The 13,306-nt window shown below is 36.2% G+C and overlaps 1 protein-coding gene across 1 annotated transcript in view; it reads right to left on the bottom strand.

The window, feature by feature from the left end:
• FAM135B (family with sequence similarity 135 member B) overlaps positions 1-13,306 on the bottom strand; it is a 412,962-nt gene that overhangs the window by 10,964 nt on the left and 388,692 nt on the right. The window contains exons 13-15 of the mRNA XM_031947238.1: positions 9,383-11,483; positions 3,999-4,165; positions 1,931-2,022 (exon numbers count right to left, since the gene is read on the bottom strand). Coding sequence (XP_031803098.1) covers positions 1,931-2,022; positions 3,999-4,165; positions 9,383-11,483 — 2,360 coding nt within the window. The remainder of the gene's footprint in view (positions 1-1,930; positions 2,023-3,998; positions 4,166-9,382; positions 11,484-13,306) is intronic.

Consider the following 13,306-nt stretch of genomic DNA (forward strand, 5'->3'; position numbering starts at 1 on the left):
TTTCCCCCATTACTCTCTGAGTTCATGGAAAGCAGAGATTATCTTTCACCCTTCATTTTTTAGAGCTTTAGACAATGCCTGGAACATAGTGGTGCTTAATACAGGTGTCTTGATTGACTAGCATAGAAGAAAAGATTTCAAACATGACAATTTCTATCAATTACTTGAAAGAACATCAATGCTGAAGATTCTGTTTGCCTGAAATTACAGAACTAGGAACAATATATGTCAGTGCAAAGAGGCAAAACTGGACTATAACAAAAACCAAATAAAAAACTAAAATCAAAAACATCTTTAGTCAAACCTCTCTAATTGTGCAATGGGCTGTCAAGGTAGGCTCCTCCTTATCTAAAGGATTGATAACCACAAGCAAAAGTAGACATTAAGTGGAGGAAAAAGTGAAGAGTCTTTCCATGTGTTGCACAAGAGAATTGCCTAGGTTCTTTTCAAATAAAAATTTTGTGATTTTATCACCACATATCTTCACACTATGCAGGTACAATGTTCTGGCTGCTCTCCAGGCTAGCCATATCATTCATGAAATATGTTACCTGGAGTGGAACACAATGTTTAATTCGTATAAGTTTCATGAGCATTATTTTCAATGAATGAAAAACTATGAAGGACAAAGTTTCTGACAAATTAACAACCACGTTATTAGTTAAGCTAACCAGCAATGATGAATTGGCTTCTAGAGACTTTTCTTAGTAACCAAAAATGACCCATGAAGAGCCTGAAAGTCTTTAATATTTTTTGAAAGGGAATGTCCCATGTATGTAGAAAGAAGAGGTACAAATATTCACTCCCAAGCAAATTAAAAATGCATTTTAAAGTTACTGGAAGATATTTTATGCCAAAACATAGCATCCAAGAGACTATGTTTAATGGAAAGAAAAATAAACTCAAAAGGCAAAAGTGAATTTCTAGCTATAATGTGTAAATAATTTGTGACCTTGTACTAATCACTTGATAGCAATGACCTTCATTTCCTTCTTAAGAGATTTTATAGTTGGAATAGACCTGAGAAGATAATGCACTGGTCTAAAGACATATATGTGGGCATAAGGACTGCTTTGTGGATATACAACATGACTTTGGAAGCAGAAGGCACTTGGAAACAAAATATAACATCCATTTTTTTTCTGTACCAAGAAAGTTCAGAATCTGATAAAGATCATGGGATTTGCCAAAGGGAGTAGGAAAGCTCTTTTAAGCTGTGTGGAATGGGCCACTGATTTTTGGTCTCACTTTTCCAGTCTGAAGGCATTTTCTATAGCCCCTGGGAGGTTGCCACTTATATCTATCCAGTTCTAAATTAATCAATATAGGGAGTCAACATATCCACAGGATCAAAAGAAATTAGCCAGTGATACACATGTTACCACATTGCTGACATTCCTTAATTCTAATGTGCTAGAATATGTGCTATATATAGAATATTTATATGTAATTGTTTGCGTATTATATCTCCCACTACTGTGACAGTCTTTAGAGAAGGAACTGATTTTGGCTTTCTTTGAATCCCCAATGCTTAGCACAGTTGACTGGTAAATAATAGCCACTTAATAAATGTTACTGACATGCTCAGCTATCTGGAGCTTCCTTACTGTACACTATTAATGACAGATTCCTAGACCCCTCTCTGGCCTGTGGCAATAGGAAAAGTTTCAAAAATTCCTAATTTGTAAAATGAGCAGATAAATATGTGTACTACATTTCTCTGGAGACGGACACAAAGCAATCTACGAAAAAATTTTTCTTTTTAAAAATGTTATAGAAATGTTAGTTATAAATTGCTTATATTATCTCCAATTTAGCTTGTCTGTATTTAGTTTGTGTGTAATGTGACTGTGTATGATGTAGGCTTTTAAAGAGACTCTTGTAGCTTGACTGAAATCTCATCACCATCTCATCACTCTCACCATCCTACCTGATTCCTCTCAGACATCAGAAAGTCCAATTTTCCTCCAGGAAGGCCCAGTTCAATAAATGTCTTTACAAGACGGAGGTCTGCGCTGTTACCTGAAAGGATATATGTCTCCAGTTCCCATAAATACATTTAAAAAAAAAAGAAAAAAAATTGTTTTTGGTTGTTCTTTAACTTTAAGAAATAAGGTTCTCAGGGCAGCTAGATGGGGCAGTACATAGAGCGCTGGCTTTGGAGTCAGGAGGACCTGAATTCTAATCTGACCTTGAGCACTTGGCATATATTAGTTTTGTGACCCTGGATAAATTACTTAATCCCAATTGCCTTACCCCCCCCCAAAAAAGATTCTCTATTCATTAGACATATAAGGCATTTGAAAATGGATGTGCAGCAATGACTTTCAGAATATTCTCGTATGGTCCCTCATTTTCTCTTCCTAGAACTTATGCTATTTCTCTGTTATCTCTCTTAAACTTATTATAATTATGAATAACCTTTGCAGAATATGAATTGTAAAGTGCTATAAAATGCTAGAAATTATTGTTATTATTCCACTTGGCTGTTCTAGGCCAGTCTGACATTGGGAACTTCCTATCTTTTCCTGAACATTTCCAATTCCCAATAGCAGTAGCAGCAAGTCGTACCCCATCAGCTCCTTGGAATTCAGAGTGCTTCCTCCCCAGAACCCCATTTTTCACCATAGTTAATGTATTACTGCTATTTACAGATTTGGAAATTGAGGCTTTAGAACTGAAATTTCTGTATTTGATTTGAGCTTAACTTTTGTCCTACCAGGGTTTTGAAGAGATCATTGAAAATGTTCATGGAATTTTATAACTTGACTGGAATCCACTGGTATTAGTGGTACATACTTATAATCCCTATTAATGAAGATGCTAAAACTGGGGGATCTCAAGCTCTAGAGTCTTTGCTGCAGTAGGTGGAGTTAAGCTGATCTGTTATCTGCAAAAAAGTTTAGCAATATATGGTGATTCTCCAGGAGGGGAGAAACCAGTTGTAGGCCATCTGGTTGCCTAAGGAAAGGAAAGGCAAACTGGCTCAGGTCCAAGTTCCAATGTTTATCAGAGTGGGATTGGCTCTGGGTCTCTGCTTTTCCAACCTGGATAAAATAGGGAGATCCAAGCTTTAAAAAGAGAAAGAAGGCAGAGCAGTGTAATGGGCTGGGGCTTGATGCACTGAGGTCCCAAGCACGTGAGGCCAAATAGTAATTGGACTATACTCTATTAATATACATGCTTGGATAAAGAATGGCCCCCGCCCACTCTGTGCAAGTCCTGATGTGTTGTATAGGAAATGACGATTTCGGTAGGTGGAGGCAGAGGGGCAGGAAGAGAGGTGGAGAGAGACGGCTGGCGGGATTCTGGTCTGGTGACTTCTGGTCTGGTGGCTTCTGGTTTGACTGGCTTCTTATCACAGCTGCTGACGTTGCTAATCTCCCTTTACCTCTGATTCCTTTTACCTCCAATCCTTCTCCACCTCTACTGAGAATAAAGATTGAAGATTTTCCCTTAACCTGAATTCCTGACTCCGGCTGATTTTAAAATATGCGGTTATCACAGAGCAGAGAGATGAGAGGAGGGAAGGGAAAAAAAGGAAAGAGAGAAACACACAGAGACAGAGAGGAGAGAACAACAGAAAAAGCCAGAGAGACAGAGACAGAGCCAGAGCCAGAGAGATAGACACAGAGAGATAAACAGGGACAGAGACAAAGAGAAGAAAACTTTTCTCAAGAAAATCATCTGTAGCCACTTTGCTTGTTCGCTAACCTGTTTTTCTTGCTGGAGTTTCCTTTATATCCATGTCCCTACGCATTTATTGGCAGTAATGGATCATGGAAAGAACATCTGGGGTAGAGAATTCCAGTCCTAAAGCTTAAAACTAATGAGTTTTGTGACCTGAGGCCTTGGTAAAATACTACTAATAAATAATACTCATGTATCCTAGTGTATGGGTCTGTTTTGAGGAAAATGCTTTATAAATTGTAAATCTCTACCTTAATCTGGATTGTGATCATTGATAATTATAGCTAGGCTTTTTCCTCGGACCTTACCATCCAGCCCATGGACACAGATAACCAGATGAATCCCATCTTCCAAGTTCTCTTCCTCTTCCTCTGGTGGAAAATATGGCAAGTCAGAAGCTAGTACAGACAAGTCACTGTACAGACACTCTTCATTATTCAGCTCTTCTTTAAATTTCTCTTTGGCCTGATAAAAACTGGAGAATATATTAGTTAATCGTAAGACACACTCTGTGTATGGAATTAAGTTGGAAAATATGGACCAGTTAAACCATAGGAGAAATGAACCTCTGTTAAGTAGCATCATGGGGGCAGGGCAGAGGGAGAAGGTGTTTATTTTGTATGGAAAAAAAAGAGGGAAACAATGTAAAGGGAAGTATCCATCTCAACCAAGGCTTACTTTAATAAGAACCAGTTATACAATTACTGTATGCATACCCTTAAGCTGAGTTCTGAAGAAATAAAGCAACCTGAAAAATGTAGAATTTTTGACCTCAAGGAATTTACAAACCAGTTGGAAGGTATTACAATAAACATTTATATAATACAAAATAATATGCACCAAGGTCATAAGAGAATCACGATTGTAGAGTGGAAAGATAAGTAGTTTAGGAGTTGGGAAGACTGACTATGAACTTAGAAAATCACATAACCTCTTTAGTCTGCTTCCCTAAGACTATAAATTAAAGATATTCATTAGTAGAAGGAATTTTCTTACTTCTAATTTCCTCGACCAATCAAATCAAAAGTCTGTTCCTTCCTGTCCAAGGCCACTTTTCAAAAGACATAAGGATATTCATATTTATGTATGTATATATGTATAAATATATATCCATGTACATGTGTATTTGTAATATATGTTATATTCAATAATCTGAATAGGTGTTTATATATGTATATATACATATGTATATGTATATATGTATGGTGGTATGTGTATATATACATGTGTGTGCACATATATGTGCATGTATATATTATAAATATATATTTTATATTATTACATATATTACTTATATACACATATCTATATATATACACGCAGTCTAAGGAAGGAAAAGTCATTATACTATTAATGAAAGATCATTGCTGATTAAAGGATAGGGAGGAATAAAGGAATATTTTTTGGGAGAAAAACATTTTAGCTGAACAGTAAAGGAAGGATAGCATTTCAATACGTAAAGTTAAATAGTTTATACATAAGAAAGTGTATGAATGAAGGTACATAGAGAGTGAAGTCTGAGGGATGTAGGGTAATGGTGAATGGTAAAGGTTGGCTGGAGTATAAAGAATGTATGGGAAAAAACAGAAGATAATCTTAGAAAAGTAAAATGGTATCAGATTTCAGAAAGGCTCAAAGGGCTAGATAAGGACTACCTGTTTTATCCTATAGATAATATGGAACTATAAAACAATTCGGAGAAGAATAAAATAATGAGGAATATGCATAAAATCAATCTGGAAATATGTAAAGAATGGAAAGGAATTGACAAATTTTAGTGGAGGTAGGAATATCTGGGGGATAATGCAATAGAGTTTAGGTTAGTGGCAATGAAAGTCCACACTTTCAAGTTCAAATGAGAAGAGATGATATATGCTATAAATATTTGAGGTATGAATAAATAGGATTCAGAATTGATTGCACATCAAAAATAAAAGTAAAGAATGATTCAAAGATAATATCAAGTTTGAGGGATTCGGTGAATAGTATTCGGTGAATAAATAAAGAGGTCAGAGGAGGAGCAGGTCTTGAAGATACAAGACAATACATTTCATTCTGATATTGTTGAATTTTGAAAGTTAATGGGACATCTAGGGTTAGGGACAGATAGCTAGCTGACAGTTTGTACTGTAATATTAAAGCATTAAAAAAGCAGGGTTATAGCCTCAGATCTGAGCCTTATCCAGAGTGAGTCACTAGCTATACTATGTAAGTGAAGGAGATTACTGGATGACAGAATTTAAAAATGGAAGCAGAATAAGCATTTATACATGCTACTATGTGAGAACCATTGTGCTAAGTACTATTAAAAAAAACAAATATGATTTCATTTTCTTCTCACAAAAACCTTATGAAATAAGTGCTATTATTATCTTCATTTTTTGTTTCACGGAACTGAGGCAGGTGACTTGTTTAATATCACAAGCTAATTATTGTCTGAGACTAGTTTTGAATTCATCTTCCCAATTCCATGTCCAGAATTATATCCATTGTAGCACTGACTACCTCAAGAATAGCGTGAAGGATTGGAACCTGAGGAACATGAATTTTGTGGGAGTGAAGAAAAAGAGGAATTTCCAGTAAAGTATAAAGAATATAAGGCAAAACAAAGAAATTGTGCCTCAGAATCAATCAACCAATGAATCAACAAGGTACTATATATGTCAGGAGTTTGAAGATCAGGTAATAGTATCAAATGCTGTGGAAGACACAAAGGGGATAGAGACAATTCTATTATAAGTTTTGAAAAAGAGCTCACAGTGGCTATTCTGAAGATAGTGTTAGTTACTAGATTGTGGAGATCTGAGGAATGAGAAAGCAGTTGCAATAGGAAGCGGCCAAATATTTTCAGAAAAATGTGGCTATGAAAGGGAAAAGAAAGGTTCTTTGATAGCCAGATGATGTATTTAAAATAAGGACAAGCTTAGGACAGCTTGGAGGAGGCCAGAGTTTAGGAAGAAGGAATCATTGAAGAAGAAGTAATTAAAAGTAACTGAGAAAAAATGTCACCAAATGTAGTGAATGACAGGAGTTGTCAACAGTATACTATCAAGGGATAACTTTCTAAAAGACAGGAATTGAATGGGTGAAGAAATTGAAAATTAAGGATGGAATGAAAATCACAATGAAGAAATAAAATCTTTGTCTTTTCTCCATTTGGCATATTTTTCCATGATTTCTAAAATATGTGAGAAATGGGATTAAAGAATCTTTATAATCTTTTACATTCTATATATAATAGTATATATGAGTAATATGTATATATATGAATATATGTTCCATATGTGTATATTTCTATATAAGAATTTATATAAGTTATAGATATGTATATATATATATATATATATATAAATATGTATGAATATATATGTATGGATATATATTATTTCTATCTTCAAGGTATTATTCTAGATGTCAAGGATATAAAAATGAAACAAACTATAGTCCCTAATATCAAGAAAGGCACGTTCTACTGAAAGTAAGGAGTAGATACATAAAATATAAACACATAAACCTATATATTATTCATACCTCTCTTTCTCTTTCTCAGATAATCTAAGAAATAAGATGGTATTACATATATATATATGTGTGTGTGTGTGTGTGTATGTATGTATGTGTGTATACTCTATCTTTGTCTCTGTTTGTCTGTCTCTGTCTCTCTTCCCTCACCCCCTGGAGCTCCGAGGACAGGTGTTCCAGGTCTCCTTCCACTCCTTTCCCCCTCCCTCCCTTCTCTCCCTGCTGCCCAGCCTGGGGCGCCTGGTACCGTGGTACGGTTCCCGCTTGGCGTGGTTCCCGGCTGGGTTGATGGACTCTTTCTTGAGCCCCTGTCTTGACAGAAGCGCCAGGAAGCTGGTGGACAACCCGGGGTTCATATAGATATATTTCTATATATATGTTTCTATATATATGTTTATGTAAACTATATTATATTACAAATATTATATAACTATATATATATGTTTATATATGTTTCTATGTTTTCATACACATATACATATATATATATATATATACACATATATACACATTTCTTTAGCTGAGATAGCTAATGGGCAAATGTAATAAAGAACTTAACTGGATATGTATTGGTAATGAATAATTCAACTATTAAGTTTAAAAAGTGCCTCATATTTCATGGGAACAAGCTCAACTAAAATGTAATGTTTCGAAATAATTAGCAAAATAACTTGTATACCAAGAAAATGGGGATTAGGGAAATCTGAATTTTCAATAGGCTGAATTCCAAAGGATTTTTTTTTTTTTTTTGCTTTCTCTCTCATCCTCGAGGGCACAATTACAGCCAAAGAGTGGACTTTATAGAACAGATTTCTGCTTAATAAGGCATGGACAATGTAAAGCTGTCTCTAATGAATTCTATTTGTGCATTAATACATTATCACTAAATAATATTGTAAGGTAGATATAAATATAGCTGACAATTAGAGACATAAATTGTATTTTCATATTCAGCCATTCGGAAAAGCATTAATGACTTAGGACCATGGAAACACTAGAAAATAAATAAGGGATTCTTGCTCACCAATTATCTGTGCTGCTTACCAGAGGCCACAGACTGCCCCACTGAGAAAGGCAGAGTATCTAGCTATCTTTCAAATATTATTCCCCCCAGATAGAACACTGCGTTGAAAGGAGGTGTGTTATTGTTCAGGGAAATGTCATAATTTTAAAAAGAATCTCCTTCCCTTCAGTCTAGTAGACAGCCTACCATGGATAACTATAGGAGCTCCCCACTTCTGCCTTTGCCCTGCCTTCCAGGTGAAAAATTCCAGGCTTTTGATGTAGGAAAGGGGGCAGATTAGATGGTCTCTTGTCTCTCTAAAGACCTAATTTAAGTGTTTATTCACCAAACTTTAGTAGTCTAAGAATATTTAGAACATTTATAAGTTTATTCCAAATGAAATTTTCCACCTAATAATATCATTTCATTTAATTCCGAGTGGTTATTTTATTTTTGTCAAAAGTCAAAAGTGAAAGCAGATTAGGAAACACTTATACCCTGACTTCCTATCAATTCAGTTACAGCTGTTCAACAAAATACCTCAGTGTCTCATAAACCATACTTTCTTATATTCAAAAATATTTAGACAGTTTCCTGGAATGTTGCATCAAAATATCTGTTCTGGGTAGAAGATGGATTCTTTTTTGTCTTGGACTATCATTTTCAAAAGTAGGAAAAAAAAACTTTTTAGGGAAATGCACTATTAAGTTTTTGCCATTGTTTTGTAAGGGACACCAGGGTGGCTACCTTGCTCAAGTCACCTTGCAGAGTAGCTACACTGCAAATGCTTTGTCAATTTGAATTTTCATCCTTCATAGACTTGGAAGAAACTTGTATAAGATCTACCTCAGTCTCTTAAATTTTAAAATGAAGAGATAAATCTAGATTTAAATGACTCATCCTTAGCTACATGTTTTATTATAAGAGTTGAAATTTGAATCCTAATTTTCTGACTCCAAACCTGGCTCCTTCTCATTATGTGAGGGTAGAAAAGCACTGGACATAAGAAGAAAGTACACTAAATGGGCTTTCTTTCTACTCTACTTACTTTCTTTCCAAATAGTATTCTGAACAGGTTTTCAGTTAAGAAATAGTGAGATTAGAAAAACTGATGAGAAAGCATCATTGACTGGGAAAAGTCTAAAAATGGTCATTACCCAAGCTTACCTAAACATTCTTTCATTGACTTCTTCTTCCAAGGCTCTTGCATCACATGAGACTACCCCAAAGGAACCCACAGGCTGGTGGGTAATTGGGAATGCATTTTGTTTAGAAGAAAGTCCAGCCTTAGCAGGAGCTTCCTTAACCACAGAGGAAAAAGGAAGACACGTAGCTGTGCAGGAAACAGATAAATTAACCACTTCCACAGTCTTTCTTGTGTCCAATGTCAGTGCCTCAGTGCTGGCCAAATGGAAGTTGTTGCTATTAGCAACCTGTTTAGATTCAAAGTTTTCAAAGCATTGATAATCAATGCTATGGACCTGTGGGCTGTGGTTGACCATGACGACTTCATTTAGATCTACTTCCTGCAAAATATGGCACCCTTCTTGGGTAGGGACATCATCACCAGTGCAAGAGTCCCTTCTTTTGTCTTTGTTTGAGTCTGGCCTGATAGTTTCTGTAGAAGAACTACAGGGAAATTCAGACACCTGATGGATGGATTGGGGGAAATTCTCAATTACTGAGATGCTGATATTAGAAAATATGTCATTCTTAGTCTTTGAAACTTCAGATCCAGTCTGTGGATTCTCCAGTCGATCTTTATTAGAAACATCATCCTGGATAGTATCTACTTTAGATACATGCAATGTGTCTAAAGTCAGTTCTTTGGTTTGAGCCGTGGAAGAGTACTCAGCTCCTCCAACAAAAGGTTTTTCATTGCCCACTGGTTCACTATAGGTGAAACTACAATGCCCAAAAAGAAAATCTGGATTATCATTTACCTTTGCTAAGTCCATGTAGCCCTTATCTTCCTGTGGATGATCTGTGTTATAAGCCATCTCCACTAGTGAAGGGAAGACTTCACAGTCATGTTTTGGAGGGTCATTTTGAAACCCAGGAAAGTTCCTAATGGAATTTATGTGTCTGCCCTCATGCTGGTTTTCTTCAAGAGATTTTTGAAAGTGACCATCCAAGGTCTCCAAATTCCCCTGATTGCTTTTGGATATGTCATTGTCCTCTGCCAGCTCCTCTGGGCTACTTATCTGAGGAGCTGACACTGACTTAGTTAGCTTGTTAAGTGCCACTTCTCTCTCTTCCTCCTCAAAAGGCAAAGAGCTAATGGAGGTCAGGGAAGCTTGGATACCACTAGGCAAGCTTGTATTGCTTTCCGTGTGGCCGCCTTCTAAGGAATTTCTGTGGATAGCATGCCTTCTTACCAGCTGGTGCAACACCTCTCTGTCACTGGGCAATTCCAGAACCCTACTGCGGGCCTCAGACCAAGCCACAGAGCTTGGCTCACTTTCAATGCCTGAGTCAGAGATAACTGAAGATGATCTTTTGATGGTCCCGGACAATGCAGATAACACTTCCCGTTCATTACTCTTTGGATCCCTTGGTAGTGACTTCACATCCAATGGATCTCTTGGCATTGGGCTGAATGAATCAGTTGAATTCACTGGATGATGTCTCAGTGATAGCAATGTGGTTTTATTCTCTTGATTCTCCTTCTTACTTAAATCATGTGATACAACTTTGTCTGTGGAGACAACATTCTCAGGGGGAGGAAATGCAGCTGCTTCATCTGAGACAGTCCTGATGTAATTATCTATAGGTGTGCTGGTCTCATAATGAGGAGCAACTACTAACCCAGGTTCAGCATTATCAGGGTGCTTATTGCTGGGGTTCATTTCGATGTATGTCAAGCAAGATGCCAGATTACTATCTCCAGCCACAGTCTGTTCAGATCTACTCAAGTCTGGTACAGAGTGTGTTAAAACAATTGGCCTGAAGTCAGTTGCAGGATCAACTGCGCAAGGTGCTGGAGACTCTTCAGGTAAACCCATTTCATCTTGGGTTTCACCAATTGTCAAGTATACCTGAGATACTGAACTAGGAGGTGAGTATCTGTCCATGGGTACATCCCCACCTGTAACAGGACACAGATAGTCCACTTCAAAGTTCCATGGTAAAAAAGCATCTTCCCTGAATGTTCTCTCAGAAGTTGCATTAGCATTTGATTGTTGACTCTTCTCTTTTTCCTTTTGTTCCACTTTTTGGGAAGTTTTAACAGGAGAAATAACATTTGGGGAAATCCCCAAGTAATGCCCTAAAGGAAAATAAACAAAGTGTCATATTTTATTTAGGTGAATTGTAGAAGCTTTCAGACTATCGAATATTCTCTTACCAAAAATATCTACATTATGTTTTCATTTTGTGTTTGGCTCCATTGATTCACCCAATTCAATTGAAGAAAGATGGATTAAATAATGACTAGTAAATTGCTATAATAGGGGAGAGAGAAAGCTTTGAAATTAAGAGTGTTCTTTCCTTCAAGGAACTAATTGCTCTATGAGTCAGAAGGCCTAGGTTAGAGAGGTCTGGCTCTCAAGCTTATTAGCTCTATGGCCTTTAAATAAGACACTTCATGTCTTTGTGGCTTATTTTCTTTTTCTGTAAAATGGGAAAAATAATACTTGCACCTCTAACCCACATGATTGTTCTGGGACCCACTGAAATAACATTTAAGACTATTTCATGCAACCATTAAGTGATAAAGAAATGAGTGCTGGGGCAGCTAGGTAGCAAACCTAGTCTCAGATACTTAACACTTCCTAACTGTGACCCTGAGCATGTCATTTAACCCCAATTGCCACAGGGGAAACAAAAGAAAGACATGAGTGCTGTTATTCAGAATTGTGTTGGAAACACAAAGAGACAATTGATAAATCTTCAGTGTAAGCAAGCAATTGCCCCTCAGAAATCAACAAATTATGGCTTGATTTACTGTTTTATTAATTGCATTTTTATATTTAAAAGGACTTTTTTCTAATTACTTGTACAGATAGGTTAATTATACAATCTTTAGAAAAGTGATGAATATAATGCAATTAATTGTATTATGTGCTCTTCCACACATATCCCACAACCTCTTCCCAAGAGCCAGGGGTTAAAAATTTACCAGTACACTCCTGGTTACAAACGATTTAAAACTATGAATTATTTCTCCAAGTTTTCAAAAGACTTTAAAATGACTTTAATAGTACTTTATTTCAAACCTCTTATTTTAGGGATGAAGAAACTGAGACCTGCCTGAAGATCTATCTTTCTAGACTTGTTCATATCATTGCCTCTCCTTTAATCTATGTTCCAGCCACATACATCTCTATTTGCTGTTTTCTTTCCATGAGGTTCCATTTCCCAACTGTGTGTTTTAATAAAGGCTTTTCCTTATGTATGAAATGCATTCTCTCCTCACACGTACATATTGCAATACTTATCTTCTTTCAAAACTCAGTTCAAATGTGCATTTTCAACACTTAGCCTTTTTTGACTCTCCAGTTTTTACAATCCCCTCTCAATAATTTTGTATGCTATGTATTTACTTATAAATATGCATATAATTCCCCAGAAAAATGGAGGCCAGAACTTTTCCCATTTTTTTATATCTCCGATGTTGAGTACTGTACTTGGTACATAACAGTAATGCTTCCTGAAATGAAGTTAAATGAAATGAATTAATCCTTCCAAGGTCACAGAACTGGGATCCAAGCTTTAGTCACAGGACCATTTCTAAAGTGAAAGCATTTTAGACATAATTGGCCTTTTACAAATGAGGAAAGCAAGGCAATGATACAATCAATTTATTTGCCCATTGTCACATTCCTAGTAAATGTCTGAAGTGGTATTTGGGCCCAGTTTTTCTTGGTTCCACATCCAGTGCTCTACTCATCATTTCCCACTTTCTTCTCTTCTAATTCAATTCCAAATCTGACCTTTACTTATTGCTTACGCTACATTCTTTCTGTCTGGGAAAAGTCTCTAAAAATCAAAAAAAATCACCATAAAAACGATGGTGATATTGTTTTCATTTCCACAAGGAAGCAAAAGAACTTACATTAATAAGCTCCACCACTAACTCATCTCCAGCAA

This window comes from Sarcophilus harrisii, chromosome 1 (assembly GCF_902635505.1).
Source record: "Sarcophilus harrisii chromosome 1, mSarHar1.11, whole genome shotgun sequence".
NCBI lineage: Eukaryota > Metazoa > Chordata > Mammalia > Dasyuromorphia > Dasyuridae > Sarcophilus > Sarcophilus harrisii.